Source organism: Microcebus murinus, chromosome 14, assembly GCF_040939455.1.
Source record: "Microcebus murinus isolate Inina chromosome 14, M.murinus_Inina_mat1.0, whole genome shotgun sequence".
Lineage (NCBI taxonomy): Eukaryota > Metazoa > Chordata > Mammalia > Primates > Cheirogaleidae > Microcebus > Microcebus murinus.
In genome coordinates, this window is record NC_134117.1 from 17,557,540 (window position 1) to 17,585,187 (window position 27,648).

Genomic DNA, 27,648 nt, shown 5'->3' on the forward strand with positions numbered 1-27,648 from the left:
TTGGGCCGGGCGCTGTGGCTCATGCCTGTAATCCTAGCTCTTGGGAGGCCGAGGCGGGCGGATTGCTCAAGGTCAGGAGTTCAAAACCAGCCTGAGCGAGACCCCGTCTCTACTATAAATAGAAAGAAATTAATTGGCCAACTGATATATATATATATAAAATTAGCCGGGCATGGTGGCGCATGCCTGTAGTCCCAGCTACCCGGGAGGCTGAGGCAGAAGGATCACTTGAGCCCAGGAGTCTGAGGTTGCTGTGAGCTAGGCTGACGCCACGGCACTCACTCTAGCCTGGGCAACAAAGCGAGACTCTGTCTCAAAAAAAAAAAAAAAAAAAAAAAAAAAGAAATGATCCTTTGGTTGGCCAGGAGAAACAATCAAGTCACTTAAAATGAGGGAAAACAAACATACTGGCCCCATATTTTTGTACATTCAATTCCAGAGACAGTAGAACGAAGAACCTCAAGGAAAGAAAGTTTGACCAATGATTTTATAGCCTTCCAAAGTGTTCTTCAAGTACAAAGGTTAGAAACATAGAAGAGCTATAGAAGCCTACTGTTCCCATGAACTATTTTTGAGAAAACTATTACCAGATTGACTTCAACCAAGAAATGACTGAGGCAACTGTGGCAACAGGACTGCTGATGAACATTTGACTAAAACAAAAATGAGGATTAACATAACAAAGTACGTTACCTGTCCTGACAATGCAAAAATATTAGCAGAAAAAAAGAGACCCCTCCCCCAAAAGGCAGGAAGTAGGATAAATTCACTGATTGCCTAATCTGTGCTATGATCGACATTTATGGAACACTGCACCCAACAAAATTAAAACACACATTCAGTAGCACATGAATACTTAACAAGACAGACCATAAACTGAGCCATAAAATAGGTCCCAATAAATTTCAAAGGATTCAAGCCATATGCTCTTGACCACAATGGAATTAAATTTGAAATCAGTAACAGAAAGATTTGTGGGAATATGTCAAACATTTGGGAACAAAATGACATACTTCTAAATAGGCATAGATCATAGAAACAAGAAGGCAAATTGGAAAGTATTTTGAAGGAATAAGAAATCACAACATGTCAGAATTTGTGGGATGCTACTACAGCAGAACTTAAGGGCAAATTTATAGCACTAAAATGTCTTTATGAGAAAAAGGCCTCAAATCAATAACCTTAAGTTTCCCCCATAAGAAAATATAAGAACAAATAAAACTCAAAGTAAACAAACAAATGTTTAAAGTAGAAATCGATGAAATGAAAACCAGAAAAACAATAGGGAAAAATCAATAAAACTTTGCGAGGATCGATAAAATTGATAAGCTTCTAACCCAAATGATTAGGAATAAAGAGAACATACAAGTTACCAATACCAGGAATGAGAAAGGTGGCATTACCACATAGACTCCATAGCTATTCAAATAAGAGAATGTTATGAACAACTTTATGTCTTTAAATCTGACAACTCAAATAAAATGAATATATTCCTTGAAAGACACATATGACCAAGTTTGCTCAAGAAGAAAGTGATAACCTGAATAGCCCTACATCCATTAAAAAAATTGAAATTATTTTCAATGACATTCCTATAAAGAAAAATCCTGATTCAGAAGTCTTCACTAGTGCATTTTACTAAATATTAAAGGAAGAAATAATACCAATTTCATACAAACTGTTTAAAATTTGAAGAAAAATATTCCCAACTTGTATGTGGCCAGTATTACTCTAAAACCAAAAGCTAAACAAAGACAGGTTTTATACTATTATTTGTGAATATATTTACTCAAAACAAATTAATTTTTAAAATTTCTACCAAAATGTATCTTTTTTCATTATTTCTACTTGGTAAGCAATTTGTCTTATTATCTGAGTTTTTAATCAAGTTCAGGAAAACAAAATTATATTTTATTAGTTTCTTCATTGTATTACCTCTATTCTCTTTCTAGAACTTCTGGTCTTATCTCCCATTACTTTTTAACTTTTCACTTATTTAGTATATTTTTTTGTTCTAGATTCTAGGGGATTTGTTTTATCCTATAGATCACTATTTTGGTCTTTGGCTATGTTCATTACATTATATAGCATTTTCCAGTTAATTTGATTTGGCAAACATATTTCTAAAACTGTATTCTATTCTTGGTTTCCTTTTTGTATCAGCCTGATCATGTTTTATAGATCACGCAGTATATACCCTTTCTATGCTTCTTTTCATCTAGGATCACTTTCCTTTGCTTATCTTGGCCATTTTAATATTTTTTAAAAATAAAAAAGAAAAAAAATTGTGCTCAGTCTGTAAACCAATCTCTTATTTATATAGGAAATTTATTATTTATCATGGATATTAATAAAATGATTCTTTATGTGTTATAGACAATCTTGTCTTTCAGAGGGACATATAAATCATAATAAACCAATTAACTAGAATATATACTCTGTTGACACTACAAATCATAGTATGATAGAAAGAGCAATGGGCCAAGAATCATGGAGATGTAGATTATAATATTAGCTACTATATCCAAGTCTCAGTTTGCTTTTCTGTAGATAAATAGTTGTCCCATATAACCTAAGATAGTCTATTCAACTCTTAAAAAAATTTCTCAAGAATGCTTTGGTTTCCAGTAATAGGAGGTAATTCAAACAAACCCTCCCATTTAAAAAAACTAAAAACATCTTCTAAAACCAAAATCAGAGCACTAACAAGATAATGACTAAGTACCAGGCCAAAAACAAGCTGGGAACTCAGAAAGAAGCAAAACACTGGAGATCCTGAGAGTGCTTCTCTAACCAGAAGATGCAGCTGAAAGGTAAGGCATGTTTCTGGCAAGAATCAAAATTTAGGGCCTTCCAAGTATGGGGACTCCAGTAATCAACATCAGCTGGGACCTACAGAACTGAATCCTACTTAAAAGGGTGAACTGGGAGTAAAACAGTCATCCAGTAAATCTGCAGAAAACCTTTGAATCACTTGGAGGACCAGAAATATCTGAAGCCTTGAACATGGATTAAAGTGGTCCTCCTACATATATGACAGAAACAAACAAAAAAATCCTTCTGTAGAAAGAAAACACCATCATAGGCCTCAAACGATTTAGTAATAGCACCTATGAAATATGCATTACTTTGCTTGAGCCCAGAAGTTTGACACCAGCCTGGGGCAACATAAAGAGAACCTGTCTCTACAGAAAAAAGAAATATTACTGAGATTATGTAAATTAAGTACAGATGTGATTTTTCTACCTAAACATTATAGTAGCCTTATAATATACCAAAAACTGAAAAGGCATCAGAATTTTAAAAAATTTCCTTTACTATTCATATAAATGTATGTGCAACTAGAAAAATAAAGAAGACTATATAAACACAGAACACATCAAAGCTCAATTCAACTTTTTGCAATTTGGCTAAGTCTTTGAAACACATTTTGAACTTCAAGACATCTCCTCTCTTACCTCTCAGTATTACAGATGAACAAACTTCAAATTATTTTCACCATGTTTTCAAAACTAAACATCAATGGTTTTACTTTTCAGTGTGGACTACTTTAATAAAGAAGGGACTACATCCAATATAACAGCATACAACATTCTGAAATAAGCAAAAACAGAAAAATCCACCCATTCTGCAAATTAAGCTATAATAGAATATATACATGTAACTCAATATTCTATCTTCTTCATAATCTGACTGGGCTCATTTCCTAAAGCCTAATTATTATTATTATTATTATTTTGCTGAGAAAAGAAAATGAAAGTGATTTTAAATACTATCTTTTTGAATGAAGTTTTACTACTTTGATAATTTTGAACTTTAATTTCTGATTTTTACTACCAAAATGGATCAAAAATATTCCTTTGCTATCCAGGTAGCTATACATAAATATCAATATCTTCTTTCTCCTCTCATACCTATAGTATCTGGGAGGTCTAGCAGTTCATTGTGCTGCAAGTCAAGGTTGGTTATCTGTGTGCAGTTTCCAATCTCCTTTGGAAGGTGTTCAAGTTGATTGTGAGCTACATCCAGCGTAATGAGGTTACACAATTCACCTGTAAATTAACAACATAAAAATTTAATAAGTATTATTAAAGAATATATTAGATAATAGTTCTAAGCAAGAGAGTAAATTTTATAATTTCTAAGCACAAATAACTGGAAACAATCTTATTAGATAAGCAACTTTTAGTTGAAATGGTAAATTACTTAGGGAACACATTTGCATTGTAAGAAGAAAAAGCTTCAGTTTTCTATATCATAATTATATTTTGTTTCTGAAAAAGTCAATTGCAAAATCTGAAACCATTATTTCAAAATGACATACGGTAAAATTAAAATGTTGCTTGTAAATGATTACCAACCTGTATTATATACTATTTTTAATTTAAATAACCAATTCAAGCACAAATGTTTGTATATTCCAAAATTTAAAGAGCTAGTATTTAAACCAAATTCACGACAATAATATCAGATACATCTTGAGTTCAATTTGAGGGTCATTGTCTACCTCAAAACATGTGTGCTTTCAAATACACATACATTCTGATGTTATATACATACATAATTTGAGATTTATAAATAAAAACTGCTTCTCAACTTAATAACAATCTAAAAGGACAGAAAATAAGGTATATTTCTCCTTTCCATTCCAGTTGAAAGGGCTGTATTGGAAATTTAGATTATTCATAGTGTAATTCAGCCTTTAAAAACCTTTTTATTTGTAACAGCTATAGTGGTCCTCTCATGATTTTTCTATTTTTAAAGTCAGAGGTTGGAGACACCCAAAAAGTAACATAAACAAACTGTAACTCTATACAGTACAGTAGTACCCGCCAAAATTAAACATAGAACTACCATATAATTCAGCAATTCTACTCTGAAAAATGGGTGTGGGGCACATTTTTTAAGCTACATATAATGTAGGCAATGAAAAAAAGATATATCTGTTTTCATCAAAATTAAACTTTTGTGCATCAAATGATACTGTCAAGAGTGAAAAAACCCACACAATAGGAGAAAACATTTTCAAATCACATATCTGCTAAGAGATTAATATCCAGAATATATAAAAAACTCCACAATAAAACAAGATCACCACAAAAAAAAAAAAAACTCAAACAAGTTTTTGCCAATTAAAAACCAGGCAAGACTTCAACAGACATTTCTCAAAAGATATACAAATGACCAACACACACATGAAAAGATGCTCAACATCAGTAATCATTAGGGAAATGCAAACCAAAACAAGGAGATACCACTTCACAGTCATTAGGATGGCTACTATCGAAAAACAGAAAACAATAAGTATTGGTGAGGGGATAGAGAAATTGGAACATTTGGGCATTGCTGGTGGAAATGTAAAATGGTGCAGCTGCTATGGAAAACAGTAAAGTGGTTCCTCAAAAAATTAAACATAAAATTACCATATAAATCAGCAATTACACTTCTGGATATATACCCAAAAGAATTGAAAGCAGGGATGCAAAAAGATATTTGTATACCAATGTGCACAGCAGCATTATTCACAATAGTTAAAATTGGAAATATGTCAAATGTTCATCAATGAATGAATAACCAAAATGTGGTATGTACATTTAATGGAATATTGTACAGCCTTAAAAAGGAATGAAATTCTGATACATGCTAAACATGTATGAACCTTGACAAGATTATGCCACGTGAAATATACCACACACAAAAAGACAATTATATGGTCCCACTTATATGAGTCAAATTCATTGAGACAGAAAGTAGAATAGTAGTACCAGGTGCTAAGGAAAGGGAGGAATGAAGATTTATTGTTTAGTAGATACAAAGTCTCAGTAAAAGATAATGACAAAGTTCTAGAGATGAATAATGGTGATGATGGCTGCCAACAAAGTGAATATACTTAATGCCACCAAACTCTACAAAAATGCCTAAGGATGTATTTTGTGTTATGTATATTTTGTAACAATAAGAAAACTTTGTGGGACATAAATAAGGCAGTGCTAAGTGGGAAGTTCATAATACTAAATTTCCACATTATAAAAGAAATAGGATATCAAGTCAATAATCTAAATCCTCATCTCAAAAAATAAAAAAAGAAGATAATAATAAGCCCACGAAACAGAAGGAAGGTAATAAAAAAAGAGTATAAATCAATAAAATTGAAAACAGGGAAGAAAAAAAATCAATGTAAATAAAAATTGATATTTCAGAAAAAAATTTAATAATATTGATTACCCTGTGGGAAGATTTGGAGAGAAGACACATATAAATATTAGCAATGAAACAAGGGACTATAAATCCTACAGTCTTTAAAAAGATAAAAAGGAAATATCAGAAACAATTTCATAATTATAAATCATAAATACTCGAAGTTAGAAGATATAGAACAATTCTTTAAAAAACACATAACTACCAAAACTCAACCTAGATGAAATAGAAAATCTGAATAGCACTATAACCATCAAATAAACTTGATTTTTAATTAAAAAAGCTTCTCAAAAGTACTCACAAAAGAATTAACAACAATTTTATGCAATCTCTTTCAAAACATAGAGGAGAAAACACTTCCAAACTCATTTTATGAGGCCAGCATTACCTTGATATTAAAACCAGACAAAGACAGTACAAAAAGAAAACTGTATAGATCAATGTCTCTCAGGAGATATATATATCAGGAACTTAGACACAAGAATTCTCAACAAAATATTAGAAAATTGAATCCAATAATGTAAAAAGAATTATAGACCATGACCAAATAAGATTAATTCCAGATATGCAAGGCAGGTTCAATATTTGAAAATCAATCAATGTAATTTACCATATCAAAAGTCTAAGGAAGTAAAATCATTTAATGATGCATGCAAGGAAAACACTTGACAAAATTCAAAATACATTTATGTTAAAAACTCTCTCCAATTTAGGAATAAAGGGGAAGTAATTACCTCAACTGGCAGAGAACATCTATAAAAATTTATAGCTGATTTCTAGTTTCCAATCTGACTTAAACTTGGAAGGCCTCACTCTCAATCTCACAAAAAGAAAGGGTTAAACAAACTGAAGACCATCAACTCTTCTTACACTCCCTTCGGATACCTAAGGACAAAACCCTGTCCCCAAAACTTGAGAGAAATGAAAATAAAGAGACTTAGAGCTTATCAGAGTTAGAAGTCATGGCTGGAACCTTAAGTGTTTTAAGTAGAAACGTGTAAAGGGTAATTAACTAGTTGTGGGAGACTGAGTGTGGAATACATTAGAGATAAAAATGGCTGAGGGCCCACCTGAAGGAGGTTCCCTACATTTTCCTCCAGGATCCCACCCCAGGTTCTCAGTGTGAAGATAAGAGAAAAATCTCCTCCTGTTTAACCTTGGCATGTCATATTCAAGCTGTCACAGACAAAAAGAAATTTTTGAAGGAAGCTAGAGTAAAAGGATAAGAATTACATCAGACTTTTCTTCAGAAATCATGCAAATAAGAAGAGAGTGGAGTGAAATATTTAAAGTACAAAGAGGAAAAAAACCCAACAACCTAAAAGTTTGTTTCCAATGAAATTATCATTCAAAAGTAAAAGAAATAAATACTTTCTCAGATTAATAAGAATATGGGAACTCGTCACCAGTAGTGACATTTCTAGCCTTGCAAGAAATCTTAAAAAAAAGTTTTTCATAAAGAAGAAGAATGATTTATGTCAGAAACTTGGATCTACACAAAAAAGGGAAGAATATTAGAGAAAAGGATAAAGATAAAAATCTTTCATTTTCTTAATCTTAATTGATCTAACAGATAACAGTTTGTACAAAGTATTAATAGCAACAAGACATTGGGTGATTATAGCTTAAGGATAAGTGAGATGAATGACAGCAATGTTATAAGAAACAAAAAGAAATGGGAATATTCTATTATAAGGTACCTGTACTACCCATGAAGTGGTATAATGTTATTTGAAAGTGAACTTATATTAGTTGTAAATGTCTACTATAAATTCCATGGCAAACACACACAAATTAAAAGTATAACTGATATGCTAAGGAGAAAATGAAATAATATAAAATGCTCAATTAAAACTAGAGAAGACAGAAAAAAAGTAGGAGACAAAGAAACAAGTTCAATAAAAAAATAGCTGCAAATATAATCAATTATAATCCAACTAAATCACATTTAAATGGGAATGTTCTAAATGCACTAATAAGACAGATTGTCAGAGTTTACAAAAAACCAAGATCCAACTGTCTTCAAGAAATCCACTTCAAATATTAATATAAATGCAGATTAAAAGTAAAGGGATGGGGAAAGAAATGCAATGCCAATATCAATTAAAAGAAAACTAGTGTGGCTATAATAATTTCAGACAAAGCAGACTTCAAGCAAGAAAAATTATCAGGGATATAAAAGGCACTACATAATGAAAATCGGACAGTTCTCTAAGACATACAATCCTTAAAGTATGCACCTGCTTATCTCATCCATGTTTATGTATTAGTGCTTAGTACATAGCACCATGTTAATTAAAAGAATAAATGAAGATAGCAGAGGGAAATAAAAATTGGATTCTAATATTCTTCATGCTAGAATGAAATTTTAATCTGCCATCATCTTTTAAAATAAATACTTGAACTTGTTTCAGTTTCAAATATAGTAACTTCCACTAATCTAAAGGAAGCTGCACAAATCCAAAAGTGTATAGGGACCAGGAAAGTAAATAAAACAAGTTGGACGGAGACTGTGGCTAACTTTAGCCCATAAGGAACAGCTGTGATTCAATTGAGATCAATTATTGATATACTGCAGGACTTCTCAATCTTGGCACTATGACACTTTGGACTAGATAATTCTTTATTGTGAGAGGCAGTCCTATGTATAGATAGCAGCATCCCTGGCCTTTCCCTGTTGATGCCAATAGTATGTCTCCTCCAAGTAATGACAATCAAAACTGTTTCTAGACATTGCCAAATGTCCTCTCTCTGTTGAAACACTGCCAAAATCATCCCCAGTTGAAAAATCACTGTTATTTAATAAGCTGGAATGGAAGTTCAATATTGTCCGATCCTCATTTTTCAAGAGAAGCTGGAAATCCATGCTTTCATATAAAATCTTTTAATTCTTAAACACTAATAACTAATATTCATATGTTAAAAGAGAATGAAACACTGTTGCCAAACATCTGTTGGTTTTTTTCAGTACTCAGGATATCAGTTTGATATATCTGCACATACAAACACATTAATTATCAACATTGTAGGACAGGAATTGCCTATCACTATGCAATATTAAAACTAAAAAGTAAGTGTTTTTTAAAAGCACAATATAATCACCCAGGCTCAAATAATGTTGATTAATAAGATAAATCCTTTTATTTGTATAAATCACCATATGATAACTGAGTTATTTTGAGCCCATATTTTCCTAGAAAGTTATTCTCCAACAATACAACTCTCTGCTGATTCAGGAAATCATGTTAATATTGACTTACTAAGAAGAGTGTCACTAAGAACACTAACTTCTCATTCTCACAGTCTAGTAATTCCTAAAGGTTTTTTAAAATGCTTAAAACTCAGGAAATGTGATTTAATCTTTTCAACAGCATTAGCACACAAAAGTAACATGATTTAAAAATTGGGGTCTGTTGGTCCACGAGATATAATCAACCTAAATTAAATTATATACTATTTTAAGTTAAATTTGACATTTTTAAAGTTTTTCCTCAAATCCATGTATAAATTTTAAAAGACTAATGAAGAACATTATCTCTTTAAAATTTTAAATTTTCTTCAGTCTAATAAAAGAGATCTAATAACTTCAGAAGTTTATCCGTTATAAAAACAGTTACCCTAAAAATTTAAAATATTTTCAAACTAATTCAAAATTTCCTATTTAATGTAATTAATAAAATAATTTTACTGTGGAAAAAGAATTTTAAGATCTCTCTTCAGAGTAACTTATAACTGCCCAACATCTTCTTGTTCATATTCAAATAATCAGAAATGTCTGAAATTTTAAAATATATGATAAATTCTGCACCAAACAATACTATGCCAGGATAAGAGCCTATGTTACAGTTTACAAGGAATAGGATATTAAACATTTAAGCACTTAATATTTTTATACCATTTACTATCTCTCTGTTTAGTTTAAAACATTAGTTTCACCACATATGATCCACATATTGTAAAAAAACAACACAAAATATAAGTCCACTTCAGATGGTTTTGAAGACTAACTCAGGTGTTTATAGTAACTCATCTGTTGCTGGGTATAAGAGTGGATTTTATTTTCTTCATTATACATTTATATTTTGTGATTTTATTGCTTTTGTATCTTTTAAAAATCAAAGAGGGAAAAAGAGAGATATAAGAGGTAAACACTAGTAGTCTCTCCCAAATCATTCATGGAAGAGGGTTTTCTGGCCCATAAAAAGTTTTCTGTCTGTGAAACAGATATATCTGATAGCAAAAATGAATGCATCATGCTATCATATTGATATTATCCATTAATATTATGCACTTATGATTCATATTCCATGCTTACTAAGCAATATTTTGATTTTAAATTTGGCTTCCCACATAGAATTGCCTACAAAGAGAACAAAACCTTCATTAATTCATCCATTCTACAAATGTTTATTTAAAGTACTAATGCATTCTAGATACTGTTGTAGGTGCTGGGGATGCAATAAAAAACAAAAAAAAATGAGAGACAAAAATTCCTGTCTCCACAGAAATTATATTTTAATAAGGAAAAAATGAAAATAACATATAATCAATGTCAGGAAGTATTAAGAGCTATAAAAGAAAATAAAGCACGTTAAGAGGATAAAACTGTGATAGGGTGAAAGAGATTCCAGGTTTTGACAGTAGTAGACAGGGAAACAACCTAGGTAAAGTAGCATTTGAGAAGAGACCTGAATAATAGGGAAGAAGCAGCAATGGTAATAGTGGGGGAAGGGTGTTCCAGGCAGAGAGAACAGCAAGTTCAAAGACTCTGAGACAGGGTATTAACAAAACAGAAGGCCAAAATGGCTGGAATGAGGAAGTAAGGTGTAAGTAAAAAACATGGTAAGAGATGGAATGGCAAGGAGTCAGATTCATTTAGAGTTTTGTATGTTAAAGTAAGCTTTGCCTAGGAAGGTAGTGGGGAAGATAATAAGTAGTTTTTGTTTGTTTTTTAATTAATAAAAATTTAGAGCAATTTTAGCCTTACAGAAAAATTGCCCCAAAAGTACAGAGAGTTTCCATATACTCCCTTTCCCAGTTTCCCTTATTATCAACATCTTGCATTAGCATGGTACCCGCCTTACAACTGATGAACCAACACTGAAACATTATTAACTAAAGTCTATCACTTACATTAGTATTCACTGTGTTGTTCAATTCTATGGGCTTTGTTAAGTGCACAATGACATGTATCCATCATTACAGTATCATACAGAATAGTTTCATTGCCCTAAAAATCCTTTGTGCTTCTTCACCTATTGGTTTATCCTTCCCTTCCTCTCTCAGAGCCTCTGCAATCACTGATCTTTAGTTTCTATCATGTAGTCGGAAATCATATAGGATGTGGCAGATTAGCTTTCATTTAGACACATACATTTAAGCCTCCTCCATGTCTTTCTGTGGTTGACAGTTCATTTTTTTTTATCACTGAACAACACTCCATTGTATGTATGTTACCACAGTTTGTTCATCCATTCAATTACTGAAAGTCATCTTGGTTGCTTCCAATTTTTGGCAATTATAAATAAAGTTGCTAAAAAACATTTGTGTGCAGGTTTTTATGTGGACATAGTTTTCTAATTCATTTGGGTAAATACCTATGAGCATGATTATTGGATCATGTGGTAATACTATGTTTACCTTTGTAAGAAACTGCTAACTAACTTCTAAAGTGGCTGTACTATTTTGCATTCTTACCAACAGTGAATTAGAGTTCTCACCAGCATTTGGCATTGTCGATGTTTTGCATTTTAGCCATTCTAATAGGTATGTAGTGGTTATATTTTGAAAGTCCATTTTACAGGATATAAAGTAGCTGTATGAAAAAAGAGGGAAGGAGGAGGGGAAGGAGAAGGGGGAGAGGAGAGTAATCTGAGGTCCTAAATATCAAACTAAGGATCTGGACCATTTTGACCAGGTAATAAAGAACGACTTAAAAGTTTCTGAACAAATGATAATAATCAGAATGCTGTTTTAAAATGTCTGTTTTCTCATAGATATGAATGGATGGGCTGGATGGAGAAGGCAGAATTAGAAAACACAGTTACAAGAAACTATTGCAACTGGCCCACATGAAATAGTGTGAGGGCCTATACTACATCAATTGCAGCGTAAAGGGAATGAACAGGCCCACTGTCAGAGCTATTAGAAGAGGTGGAAAAAAATAATAGCAATGGGATAGATCAGTACTTCTCAAACTATATGTGGGAAAGGTCCAGTCTTTTGGTTTTGTTTTTTTCCCCCAATTGTTTTGGATCAATATATTTAAAACACACTTGGATATCCTAGCAATGCAAATTGTTACATAAGATCCTTAATGCTTACTTTAAATTTCTGTTCTTAATTTGAGCAAGCTGTTAACAAAAAGTTGGTGGTCCAGTATCTGTGTTGTCAGTAGGCCACACCTTGACCAGAACTGAAAAACAATCCTCTAAGATATGGAGCCTGGGTTGCTGGAGAAGATAACAATGTAATTAAGAGGGAAAAGTAAAATACAAAAGGAAAAGTTTTGGTAAGGAGTTATATCTTGGTCATGCTGAATATGAGCTATCAGTGAGACATCTAGGTAAAATATTTAATGGCCAATTAGGAAATTATAAAATGTGATGCAAATGTTATCAAAGTAGAACATTTTTGTCCTAAAAGGAAGTTAGAGTTCATATCTGCAAATACTGAACTTCTAGCTAATAGTAATGGTGGAGCCTTGTCGATAATTAAAAACTCTGGATAAAATATTTAAAGCCAGGTGCAGTGGCTCATAGTCCCAGCTGCTCGGAAGGCTGAGAGTGGGAGGATTGCTTGAGGCCAGGAGTTAGAGACCAGCCTATAATAGGACCTGATCTCTTAAAAAAATAAACAAAACAAAAAATGCAAAAATATTTTAATACCACCATTTAAAGGCATGTAGAGTCCAAAGTAGAAACTGGAGGGAATTTGACTCTTGAAAAAATGGAACTGTGGTAGGCAGACTTCTATGATAGCCCAATGAACTTGCCATATGAATAACTGTATACATTGTATAATTACCCCTCCCCTTGAATGTGGACTATACTTACTAACTTACTTCTTACCAAGAGAATATAGCAAAGGTGATGGGATTTACATCTTTAATTAGATTACAAAAGATTGTGACTTCTACCTTGCTAGTACTCTCTTTATTGACTTCTCACTTTCCATCCTTCAATGAAGCAAGCTGCCATGTTGAAGAGATCCATATGGAAAGGAACAGGGGAGTCTCCAGACAATAGTCAGTCCAACAACCTGCTAGTAACCGAGTCCTGACAACAACCACAGGAGCATGGATGTGTATCCTTTCCCAGATGAACCTGCAGATACCAACCACCCCAGTCCTGGCTAATACTTTAACTAAGAGATCTTGTGAGGGATCCTGAATCAGAAGGTCCAGTTAAGCTGTGCCTGACACTTGAACCAAAGAAACTATAAGATAATAAATGCTTATTGTTTCAAGAGCTATATTTTAGAGTAATTTGTTACACAAAAATAGGTAATGAATACAGGAATCACATGAGGTCCACATTTTTAAAAAGCCTTACTTATTATAAAGCTTCTACCATGAAGTTACTGAAAAATTTGCTCATGGAAAATAAATCTCAAGTCAAAAACCTGAGTCCTATTGGCCTGAGAAGCCAGAGGACAAGATTCAGGGTTATGAGAGTAGCTGGAATTCAAGGGTGGATGCCCTGGAAAGAAGAAAACACAATGAGTGGAGTCCCCAAATCTTCATATACAACTCCTCAAATTATTCACTGACTCCAAAATACACATGTGAGAGAGGAGACTGCAAGGAGCCTAAGGGAAAAACAACAGCTATAAGGCTAAAAGAGCTGAGCAGAGATTTCAATTGCTGCCAAATGTGATAGGTAAGAGTTTGGAATTTCAGTCCTGCCTGGTTAAAGGGGTCAGAAAATCAAATTCCAAAAGGGCATAACACAGGAATAAGGACCACATCTCAAAACTAAGGAATTTGCCCTAGGTTAAAGGACATAAGCAAATAGAACCATCCTAAGAAGAGCTAAATCTAAGTCTCTACCCAGTCAAGAAGATTCAGTAATAATCAAACTGTCTAGTAGAACAAAATTTAATACTTGTCAGAGGATGATAATAGAGTCCATAGTAGCTATAATATAAACTACTTATACTAGCCAATCAAGAATTACCAGACTGACTTCCATTTCTGGCCATGATGCAACTAGAAAATGAACAAAATATATGAGAAAATGGTTTGTAGACAGCACAGAGCAGCCATACATGGGAAAACTATATGAGGACTATGATTGCCCTAGGTTACTCCCTGGAGGCAGGTTCCAGGTCACAAAAAAGCAGGGAAGGAATACTGAACAAAAGCCAACAGTTTCACTGAGTTGTGGCAAAAGATCTGAGTTTAGGAAGACCAAGGTGGCTAGAATTCTGGGGGAAGAAATGGAGAGATAAAAAAGCAGCAAATAGAGAAATTTATGCAATCTGTAGGAAAGTCCCTTTCAGTCTTTGCCTAAATTCTGATCTGTGTATATGTGAAAACAAATTACCAAAGGCCAAAGAACCAGCAGAAAGTAGCAACTTAAACAATTCCCAGCAGTCAAACCAGGGTATGCCAGAACAAAGTCTAGCACTATTTAAACGAATATAACAAAATATAAAATTTAAGATGCAACAATGTTAAAATTATAATGCTGATATCCAATTAGAAATTACTAGATGTGTAAAGAAGCAGGAAAATTTAACCCGCAACCAGAAGAAAAATCATGCCATAGCAACAGAAACAAAAATAAAAGAGATGATGGAAATAGAAGACAAGAACATTGAAAATGCTAATAAAAATGAGCTCCATATGTTCAAGAAGGGGGAAAAAAAAAACTTGAACAAAAATGACACACAACTAGAATGTACAGAGGTAAAAAAATACAATATCTGAAGTGAAAAATTTTTTTGCATAGGCTTAATAGATTTAGATAGTGGAGAAGAAATGATATATACCAACAGAAAAAATAACAATAGAAACAATCTAAAATACACCCCCCATAAGTGAATAATCAATATAAAGAGATCTAATATATAGGTAACTAAAGATCCAGGGAATAGAAAAGAAGGGACCGCAAAAGGGAAAAGTTGCAAAAAATAATGGTCAAAATGTTTCCAACTTTGATGAAAATCATAAACCCACAGATCGAAGAGGCTCCTAAACTCCAAGATAAGAACGATCACAGATTTGTCAGAAACTAGACAAGTCAGAAGAAAATGTAGATAGAGATACCTTTAAAATACTAGGGAGAAAAAAGAGGAAAGGAAACTGCCAAACTAGAATTCTATACCATAAAAAACAGCTTCTAAAAATGAAGGAAAATAAAGGTTTTTGAACCAAATAAAAGCTGAGAATTCATTATGAGCAAACCTATAGTATGATATGTATGAAAGGAAGTTCTTTGGGCAAAGGGAAAATGATTTGAGACACAAATTCAGATCTACATAAATGAAAAGTAACAGAAATAGTAATTAAAAACATTTTTCTCATTTTTAATTTCTTTAGAAGACAATTGAAAAGGATGATGGAGGCTGGGTGTGGTGGCTCACACCTGTTATCCTAGCACTCTGGGAGGCCGAGGCGGGTGGATTGCTCAAGGTCAGGAGTTCGAAACCAGCCTAAGCAAGACCTCGTCTCTACCAAAAATAGAAAGAAATTAATTGACCAACTAAAAATATATATACAAAAAATTATCTGGGCATGGTGGCACATGCCTGTAGTCCCAGCTACTCAGGAGGCTGAGGCAGTAGGATCGCTTGAGCCCAGGAGATTGAGGTTGCTGTGAGCTAGGGTGACACCATGGCACTCACTCTAGCCTGGGCAACAAAGTGAGACTGTCTCAAAAAAAAAAAAAAAAAAGAAAGAAAGAAAAGAAAAGAAAAGGATGATGGAATATAAAAAAAGCACAGAAACCAACCCAAAAGAGTTCACGGTATTCAAACCTGGAATAATTTCAGCAAGAAAATGTATAAAAATAATATTGGTTTACTCATAGAATGGGAAAATATTGAGTCCAGACTAATATAAATAAGCAAATAAACAAATAAATGGGGAGAAGAGATGGCTCTTTCTTATAGAAGAATTCTAATAAATGCAAAAGGAATGGAATGAGGGAAATAAAAAATCACCATCAAGATATAGTAATAACTATTACATGGAAGAAGCACCAATGACCCTAAAATGACAGGGCAAAAGATTAAAGAAAAATATGATATCCGCATAGTCTGAAACCAGTACCTCCCCCAAGATAATTACTAATAAAAAAAAATTAAAGTGGAGAAACAACACAAATTACAGTAATCAAGTGGCCAAAGTCAAAATCACTAGTAATGAGACTTATCAATATTATAATTCACTGGGAAGGGCATCACAATCACCACTTTGGTATTCTTGGCAAAAACACATGAACTCAAAGCAGTCATGAAAAATATATCAAAGAAACCCAAAATGACTGGCATGTTACAAAATATTTGAGTAGTACTGTTCAAAATTATCAATGTCAGGAAAGCAAAGCAAAGCCTTTCAGTCTTTCAGACTGTCACAGATAAGAGGAAACTAAGGACACATGACCATTAAATGTAACGTGGATTCTGGAAAAGAAAACAGACATTAGTGGAAGAACTGACGAAACTGAATAAAATTTATCATTAATAGTATTGTACCAATGTTAATTTCTTGGTTCTGATCATTATACAATGGTTATGTAGGATGCTAATATTAAGGAAAGCTGAGTTAAGGGCATATGAGAACACTCTGCCTGGTTTCAAAACTTTTCCGTAAGTCTAAACTTTGTTCAAAATAAAAAAATAAATAATTGTAAAGAGATTTTTAAAAAGTCAGGTTTAAAGCAAAACAATAGGAATGTGTTACTATGGGATTTATAATACATAAAGAAGTAAAATAAATGACAATAATGGCACAAAGAACAAAGAAGGAAAATAGACATGCTCTGTTATGAGGTTCTTAGGATATATGTGTAGTATATTATTAGAATGTAAAATGTGTCAAGTTATGATATGCAGTGTAAATATGAGAGGAAACACTAAAAAATATAACAAAGATGTCTAATAAGCCAACAGTTGAGATAAATGGAATTTACAAAAAAAGAAAAAAATCTAAAAGAAGGTATGAAAGGAGGGAAAAAAGAAATAAGTAACTGTGAGGTATGTTAAAACACAAGACCTACCTATATGTTGTCTACAAGGAAGCATTCTAAATATAAACACAGAAGTAAAACTAAAAGAATGAAAAAAGATATATTAATACAATGTTAGCATTATATAACATTTTTAGTTGTATAACATTATCAACCAAATTGACCTTGCTGATATTTATACAATGCCCAAAAAAACAACAGCAGAATAGTCTTTTCAATTGCAGTCAGAACATTTATCAAGACAGGCTATATTTTATAAATGAAAAGCAAAAAACATCTGAAAACATCTGTCAAATACTTGGAAACTGAACAACTTCTTAATAATCCATGGATCAGAGAAGAAATAAGAGATATTTAGAAAATATTGTGAATAATTTATGAAAACACAACATATAAAAATTGGTGTACTGCTGCTAAAAGAGTACTTTCAGGGAAATTTATAGCTATAAACGCTTATAAAATGAAAAGAATAAAATCAATCCTAACTACAACATAAGAGAACACACAAAGAAGAGCATATTAAACTAAAAAATAAGGAACTCAAGAACAAAGAAAACAAAAATAGAAAATAGAAAAATAGAAACAAGCAGTAAAACCAAAGGCAGATTATTTTTTAAAAGATCAATAAAATTGATACACCTCTAACCAGACTGATCAAGCAAAGAGAAAAGATCCAAATTACCCATATTAAGAATGAAAGAGGGATATCACTATGTATTTTACAAACGTTAAAAGCATAAAAAGACAAGGCGCAGTGGCTCACACCTGTAATCCCAGTGCTTTGGGAGGCTGAGATGGAGGGAGCAGGAAGGATTGCTTCAGGATAGGAGTTAGAGACCAGCCCCGGCAATATAAGAAGATCCCATCTCTACAAAAAATAAAAAATTAGCCAGGCATAGTAGCATGTGCCCATAGTTCTAGCTACTCTAGCTACTCAGGAAACTGAGGCAGGATGCTCGCTGGAGCCCAGGAGTTTGAGGCTGCAGTGATTTATGACTGCACCACTGTGCTCAAGTGAGCCTGGGTGACAGAGTGAGCAAGACCCTGTCTCAAAAAAAAAAAAAAAAAAAAAATTAAATTTTTTTAAAAATTAAGAGAAAGCACAACAAAAAATATTATGAACTTAAGGAAATAAAGTCAACAAATTATACAAAACAGATTCAAACTATAAAAATTCAATTGAGAATAGAAAATCTGAATAACTATGTACCTATTAAATAAATTGAATTAGTAATTTAAAACTCGCCCACAAAGAAAACCCTAGTCCCAGATTACATAACTGATAAATAAATTTCTACTAAACATTTAAGGAAGAAAATAATACTAATTCTATACAAACTCTTCTAGAATATAAAAGAGAAAGAACACTTCCTAACTCATTCCATGATATGAAGCCAGCACTACCCTGATACCAAACCATTATCAAAAGAAAAAAAGACTACAGATCAATATCCATGATGAATAATGGTTGCACAAACTCGTAACAAATTTTTAGTAAATTTAAATCCAGCGATATATAAAGAGGCTCTATTAAAATGTACCTAGTAGGTACTCAAAGATTGATAAATGAATAATTTAGGTTTGTTTAATAAATAGGCTGTGAATTTCCCTATACTATCACATGACTCAAATTAAGGATGTTTATATCTTAAAAATAACTCTTATCCTTGAACTTATAGGGATTTTTTCATATATTCAGAATTTAGTTCTATAAAAATCACATCAGATCTTACTAAAATACATTTGTAAAACCATATAATTAAAAAGGGCTGGAAATACTTGTCATACAAAGTTGAACAGATTCAGAGAGGTTAGAATTTATGCCATTACATTATTTAAATTTGTCTTAAAGATTTAATTTTCCCTTTCATTGCAAAGACGACTTCAGGGGCTCTTCTAAGCCAGTATTTCTGCAACTAAGGGACATAGACAAGTGACATGGTGACAAGTGACATCCTCTGACTTGGTAACGTGTTTTTAGGGTACAATCCTCTTCTCCCTCTTCCCCATACCTCAGCCACATGAGAAGTCAATTGTTCCCTTGGATCCTATAGAGTCCTTCTAAAATGGTTCAAGTGTTGGTTTTCTGTGTTCTTATTGCTTTTTTTAGCAAGAATGATAATTTCTCTAGGTTTCTGTTGTTTAGCGAAAGACATGACAGTTTGATAATAATAAGCTAACAGTTCATTTGTAGCTTTCTGATTCTCAGTCAAAAGGAGTTATTTTTAAACAACTATGAATTCCCTTTACTGATTTCTCTTTTCTGCGGAAGTTACTCATTACTATTTGTACAAAATACTCAAATGAGATCATTAAGTACTAAAATATAATACTAAAATACTATAATTATATCATAGTTATAATTATTACATAATTATATTATAAATATATGTAATATATTACATATTAAAATCTAAAATACTAAAATAATGAAAACAGGTCATAGTATTGAGCTTAATTAAATTCACTTCAAGCTACATTCATTGAAAGCCTACCATTTAATGTCTAAAAAATTCATACAAAAATTATATAAAAGGAAGTAGTTAAACTAAATCTGTAAAGTCATTCAACTTTTAAATAAAGTTGCTGATTCTGTTTATCATGTTTTCATATACAAATATTATATATACATTTATATTAGTTATATATCCATCACTTGACTTATGATAGAATATAACACTGCAGTATTACAGAATAGTAAGAAATTGATTTTGTCTTTAAAAAATGCTAGAGTCAAATGGGTAAAAAAAACCAACCCTGCTGATTCTTAAATTCAACCAAAGAGACAAAAGAGTCAATGAAAATTATAAAACACTGTTGGAAGAAATTGAAGAGAAGACACGAAAATAGAAAAACATCTCGTGTTCATGGATTGAAAGAATATTGTTAAAATGACTGTACTACCCAAAGTGATCCACATATTCAGTGCAATCTCTATCCAAATATAAAGACTTTCTTCACACACACACACAAAAACCCCTAATATTTGTATGGAACCACAAAAGATCCTGAATAGGCAAAGCAATCCTGAGCAAAAAGTACAAACCTGGAAGCATCACATCACCTGACTTCGAAAAATACTACAATGCTATAGTAACCAAAACAGCTATGATGACACCACTGCACTTTAGCCCTGGCAACAGAGTGAGATCCTGCCAAAAAAAAAAAAAAAAGGCAAATAATCTGAATAGGTATTTTTCAAAAGATATATAAATGGCCAAGTATACGAAAAAATGCTTAACACATCACTACCCATCAGGAAAGTGCAAATAAAAACCACAATGAGATAATATCTCACCCCAATTATAATGGCAATTATCAAAAAGACAAAAAAATCAAGCAGGCATGGTACCTCACCGTGCTTTCAGAGCAAAGGTGGGAGAATCGCTTGAGACCAGGAGTTTGAGACCAGACTGGGCAATATAAGGAGACCTCCTCTCCACAAAAAAATAAAATAAAAATAAAAAACAATAGCTGGGTGTGATGGTGCACACATATAGTTCCAGCTGCTCAGGAGGCTGAGACAGGAGGATAGCTTGAGCTTAGGAGTTTGAGGTTACAGTGAGCCATAATCATCACCCACTGCACTCCTCCAATGTGCGCAACAGAACAAGACCCCGTCTCCAGAGAAGAAAAAAAAAAAAGACAAAAAATAACACTAACAAGTGCTGGTGAGAATGCAGAGAAAGGAGAACTCTTATGCTCTGCTGGTGGGAATATAAATTAAGACAGCCACTATGTAAAACAGTATAGAGGTTCCTCAAAAAACTAAAAAAGCAAACAAACAAAACTAAATAAATAAAACATCCCCTACCATATGACCCAACAATCCACTACTGCATTTCTTTCCAAAGGAAAGGAAATCAGTATATTAAAGAGATATCTGCACTCCCATGTTTATTACACTATTCACAATAGCCAAGATATGAAATCAACCTAAGTGTCCATCAACGGATGAATGGAAATCGAAAATGTGGTATATATACATATACAATGGAATGCTATTTAGTCATAAAAAAGGATAAAATTCTGTCATTCCTGGCAACGTGGATGAGCCTGGAGGAAATTATGTCAAGTGAAATAAGCCAGGCACAGAAAGATAAATACCGCATGTTCTCACTTATATGTGGAAACTAAAAAATCTGATCTCACAGAAGTATAGAGTAGAATACTGATTACTAGAGGCTAAGAAGCAGGGAAGACAGGGAGAGGTTGGCTAATATACACAAAATTAAAGCTTGATAAAGTTCTAGTGTTCTATAGCACTGTCGGGTGACTATAGTTAACAATAATTCATTATATATTTTCAAACAGCCGGAAAAGATTTTGAATGTTCCTAACACAAAGAAATGATAAATGTTTGGGGTGATATATATGCTAATTACTCTGATTTAATCATTAGAGATTATATACATGTATGGAAATATCATACCCACAAATATGTACAATTATTATTTATAACATATCTGAATTCTGTTGAGAGTTGTTTTTAAAATAGGGAAAAATGATCTGGGTTCTCAAAAAGCATATACTTTAACATATTAGATCATTCTCCTAAGCAAAAGCATTATGCTTATGACAATTAGACCCACATAAAATTATATACTATATAAATATGTAGCATTTCATTGAACAGACAACATAGGAAGAATAGTTTTTTTTAAATACTCTAACTTAGCTATTTTTAAGAAAGAAAAAGGAAAACTTTTTAAAAAGAAAAGAAATCCTAAAGCCGTAATTCAATGAGGGAAAAGAAATCATAGGAATATTAGCAAGAGACAAAGATTGAGTTTATCGCCAGTTTCAAATAACCATTTCCTTCCCAGAAAAATAAAATCCTTTACAACTTCATTGTCCAGAATCTCCTGAACTAAACAGATTCATTATTCAAACTGTCTACCTGATGGCTCCCCACTCTAACCCACCCAGGAAAAAATAATTCACAGAAGCACATCCGTAATAGGAAACTCAAAAGAACCAATCAGTTAGGAAAGGGGGAAAAAGTGGTTATTTCTATTTTCCCTCCGAAAAGATTATTTCTTGACTGTCTTGGTGTAGAGACTAGAGTTTGTTTCAAGTTTAGAAATGGGGAAAGGAGGAATGGCAGGAAGAATGGAACAGTGATCTATAAAAGAAAGCAATGACTGAGGTTTCAATCTGTCCACATAACAAAAGATAAGACATTTATTTTATTTGTTCATGCCTTATCATACAAAAGAATAAAAGTAAATGAACGTTACAAAATGAGTTTTCTTGGCTAGTTTGTGATATTATCTCTGCCTATGAACTATCTGTTCAGTCTCTTTTTACTGTTTTCTGCCAGTCTTTATCCATGTGACCATAAGTCACTGGTAACAAATCACATCACATTAATAAAGATGCCTTTAATGCTTAAGCAGATAAATGTTCTAATTTTAATATATTTCCCTATTAAGGTATAACACAGAACAACCTTATGTAATGGCTAAATTCTAATTATATTATTTAAACTAAATAGTAGGTCATATTTCAAAAACTTCTAATTTCCTACATTCCTCAAATATACTGCTGAATACAAACTGGATCATATGATTGAAAGTGATGTACTCATTCAAACAACAAATAACAGTAAGTTACTCGTTATTCTGTGAATTATTTTTCCTGGGTGGATTAGAGTAGGGGCCATCAGGTGGAAAGTTTGAATAATGAATCTGTTTAGTTAGATATATAATCTAATATATATCTATAAATAATGTAGTTCTAATATGCATAAATGAAAGTTCAACACAATTACAATTAGCATATATTTTGAATTGAAAATTCCCTTGCTGAGTTTCAGCAGTAAAGTCAAATTACAATAAAAGTGTTTAACACTTTAAGAAATACCAAATTCCCATTTTACTTGATTGTGTGTGGGTCTTATTTTGTAAACATTCTCAAAGGTTCTCACAATTTTTTTAATTAAAAACCAATAAACTAAGATTTATATCACAGAAAATAACTATTTCTATCTTTCCTTTATAATAAAAGACAGATTTTAAGAAAAACAGGTAACTGCAAATTTCAAAAAACACAATGAGATATACCCATAATATGCTGAAATAAAAAACACAATGAGATACCAACTCATACCCATGGAATTGCTATAATCAGAAAAGATAGAAAATAACAACAATGTTGAGGACGTAGAGAAATTGGAATCCTTGGCTGTCATGGTGGTTCATTCCTATAATACCAGCACTTTGGGAGTCCAAGACAGGAGGATCACCTGAGGCCAGGAGTTGGAGACTAGCCCTGGTCAACACAGAAAGACTCTATCTCTACAAAACATAATTAGCCAGGCATGGTGGCACATGCCTGTAGTCCTAGTACTTGGGAGGCTGATGCAGGAGGATCACTTGAGGCCAGGAGTTCAAGGGTATAGTGAGCTATCATCATACCCACTAATTTCTAGCTTGGACAACAGAACAACCCTCAAACACTGATGGTGGGAATGTAAAATGTTGAAGCCACTTGGAAAACAGGCTAGTAGTTCCTCAAAAGGTTAAATATAGAGTTATCATATGACTCAATAACTTGACTACTAGGTATATATCCAGAGAAATGAAAACAAATGTCCACAGGAAAACTTGTATACAAATGTTTATAATAAATGTATTTGTAACAGTCAAAAGCAGAAACAACTCAAATGTCCAACAACTAATGAACAGACAAAATGTAGTATATTTATGTAATGGAATATTCAGTAATAAAAAGGAATGAAGTACTGATACATGCTAAAACTTTGATGAACCTTGAAAATACTGTGCTAATTCAAAGAAACCAGTTACAAAAGACCATATATTGCATAATTCCATTTATATGAAATGTCCAGAATATGCAAATCTATGGAGACAGAAAGCAGATTAATGTTTGCCTAGGGCTAAGTTAGGAGAAAATAAGAGTAACTACTTAAAGATATAAAGTTTCTTTTTAGGGTGATGAAGATGTTATAAAATTATCTGTGATGGTTTTACAACTTTGTGAATACATTAAAAACCACTCAACTGTAAATTTCAAACATGGGAATTATTTAGTATGTGAATTGTATTTCGATTAAGCTGTTAACAACCCCCTACTCTGCGTAGAGAAGCAGTATATTCAGCTTCTTCTCACATGCTTCCATTTAGTAAAAGAAGTCACATAGAGATGCATCTTTTAGGAAGTGTGCATGCATTTGTGTTTTAGAACCAAATACTCTGCCAGGCCGTATAAGCTTCTAAGAGAAGAAAGGCGTTCTCACAGCAAGCTGTTAGGTGAGAATATAAAGATGTTTCATGTGAAAACACTTCCAAACACTAAAAGAAAGGAGCTAGATGTTCATTTGTTTATAGGTTTGCTTAACTCTGATAGGGAAGCAGAGTGCAATCTAGTGCAATCGCTTTCAACTGCAGCTGCACATAATATAACACAGCGTGCTCCTTAAAAGTACAGATCCCCTGGACCTGCTAGAGACCACTAAGTCAGAATCTATAAAGTGGTATACCACTTTCCTAGACCAGTGTGGGCTTGCAAACAACTGAAACCAAGGTTCAAATTCTGATTGCCAACTTCCTAGATGAATGACCTTCAGTAAATTACCTAATCTCCCTATGTTTTCAGCTCCTTCTCTTCAGTGCAATGTGAAAAATACCTATTTCATCAGGTTACTATAAGGATTTAATGAGACACTATGTTTAAAGTAGACATGTACAGAACAAAGCATGGCATATAATATATTGTGCTCAAATAACAGCTATTCTTAATTTTGTGCTATTTTTTCCAAAGGATACAAAGATTAGCATGGCCCCTGCGCAAGGACGACCTGCAAATTTGTCAAGTATTCCATGTTAAAAATAAATAAAAGATTGTGCTATTTTTACTGGACCTTTATTTTCTTGTTTCCTACAAAGAAAGAAATAATGTAGACTTCTTCATGTTTGCCCCAAATCCATACATCTAAGTTAAATCTTATAAATCATAATTCCCCACAAAAAACACTAAATTATATATATATATATATATATATATATATATATATATATATATATATATTTTTTTTTTTTTTTTTTTTTTTGAGACAGAGTTTCGCTTTGTTGTCCAGGCTAGAGTGAGTGCCGTGGCGTCAGCCTAGCTCACAGCAACCTCAAACTCCTGGGCTCAAGCGATCCTCCTGCCTCAGCCTCCCGAGTAGCTGGGACTACAGGCATGTGCCACCATGCCCGGCTAATTTTTTTTATATATATATCAGTTGGCCAATTAATTTCTTTCTATTTATAGTAGAGACGGGGTCTCACTCTTGCTCAGGCTGGTTTTGAACTCCTGACCTTGAGCAATCCGCCCGCCTCGGCCTCCCAAGAGCTAGGAAGGATTACAGGCGTGAGCCACAGCGCCCGGCCTAAATTATATTTTTTAAAAGCAGTTTACTTTCTAGCTGATGCTCTGCTTGGAATAAAATAAACGTTTATGATGTCACCATTTTCAGAAATTACATGAACACAAACTTTAGTAATGTCACTAATTGTGGGAGGGAGCTAACAAATTTGATATAATTATAAAATGAAAACTTCAGAAATAAAGGTCAAAAGATTAGGTAACCACAAATATAAGCCATTTAATTACATAAAATAACCAATTTTTAAAAATACATTCACATTTTAGTAAAAATGTAGTATCTATATGCTCAACAACAAACTGAAATTAAGTTTAAAATTCTATGAAATAATTTCTCACTTAAGAAATGTATGTCCTTAATTCCCAGGTAATTTGATAACACTGATATGGAAACAAGTCCTTAAAAAGAGACTTGTGAGTTAAAGCCAAACTTTCAGGACTGAGTGTAACACAAATACCAAACAAGAACAAAGACAGGAAATAACTTTTATATTTCTATACAGAAATTTAGCATTTCTTACTCCAACAGCCTGTAATTCTATACCATAGTGAGCCATAACATGCAGGTCAAATTTTGACTGAATCTGGTACTAAAGTCATGCAACAATTCCTATCTGAAGACATTGAATGAAGCATTTTCACACAGAAATTCCTGGGAATATTTTAATATCTCATGAGTGAGTCATACTATGTAAGTATAGCATATTACTTGAGAAAATCTATCATCGATTTTCTAAATACATTTAATTAAACTAAAATTAAGATTTTAAATGTCTAGTTAGAGTTAAAGGTTAAAATTTAAACATCTTTTTCAAAGCTAAATAAAATTTAAGAACACCCACACAATATCATATCCCTAAAAACCTGCAGAGCCTAAAATCAGAAAGTTTCTTTTATCATCCACTATAAGACCAATGCTCAAAACAACCATATATTTAATTCATCTTTGTTTTATTCAGAATGAAATGTCTTTAATACAAAAAGAAAACTAACCTTAAAAGGTTTCATAATCAACCTTTTATGATTTTTAAAAATCTCATAAAAAAGGCCCACACAGGCCGGGCGCTGTGGCTCACGCCTGTAATCCTAGCTCTTGGGAGGCCGAGGCGGGCGGATTGCTCAAGGTCAGGAGTTCAAAACCAGCCTGAGCAAGAGCGAGACCCCGTCTCTACTATAAATAGAAAGAAATTAATTGGCCAACTGATATATATATAAAAAATTAGCCGGGCATGGTGGCGCATGCCTGTAGTCCCAGCTACTCGGGAGGCTGAGGCAGAAGGATCACTCGAGCCCAGGAGATTGAGGTTGCTGTGAGCTAGGCTGACGCCACGGCACTCACTCTAGCCTGGACAACAAAGCGAGACTCTGTCTCAAAAAAAAAAAAAAAAAAAAAAAAAGGCCCACACAAACAATACCTTTATCAATTACTCAAAATTGATGTAAATGGATTACCATATTTTAAATGTTTCAGAATTTTTTCCATAATTAAAAATATCGAGACAACTAATTTCTTCCTACTGACTTATTCACACATCTATAATTCCCTATTTCCCCCCCACTATCATCCTTTAAAAAACATTTCCTTTGTTTCAATACAATTTAGCTTTTTATACAAGACTGGAATGAAATCTACCAAAATGCTAAAGTGTTGCATTTACTATAGGTGACTTTTACCTTTCTGTACACTTAAGATTATTTTTAATAAATGTAAGTACTTTCAAGATGAAAAAATTTTTTCTATTTTCTTATGACACCGCTCTTTCATAAGGCTCTGATTTGTCAACCTTTTGTGGTAAATTAAGTAGCAAGTGATGTGCATTTAAACAAACATTTTTCAGATAAACATGGGAAAGTCAGAGAATAG

The 27,648-nt window shown here is 32.8% G+C and overlaps 1 protein-coding gene, 1 long non-coding RNA gene and 1 pseudogene across 3 annotated transcripts in view; 1 reads left to right on the plus strand and 2 right to left on the minus strand.

Moving 5' to 3' along the window:
* The window catches only part of SHOC2 (SHOC2 leucine rich repeat scaffold protein), an 82,336-nt gene that overhangs the window by 24,533 nt on the left and 30,155 nt on the right, over positions 1 to 27,648 (minus strand). For both annotated transcript variants that reach the window (XM_012771248.2, XM_012771238.2), the window contains exon 3: positions 3,915 to 4,052. In XM_012771248.2, the coding sequence (XP_012626702.1) occupies positions 3,915 to 4,052 (138 nt within the window). The remainder of the gene's footprint in view (positions 1 to 3,914; positions 4,053 to 27,648) is intronic.
* On the minus strand, positions 15,596 to 25,398 carry LOC142875456 (uncharacterized). Its single transcript, XR_012922810.1, has 2 exons — positions 18,159 to 25,398; positions 15,596 to 17,473 (listed from the first exon to the last, which is right to left on the minus strand). It is a non-coding gene; the product is annotated as an uncharacterized LOC142875456 (long non-coding RNA).
* Positions 25,145 to 25,245, plus strand: LOC142875786 (uncharacterized; annotated as a pseudogene).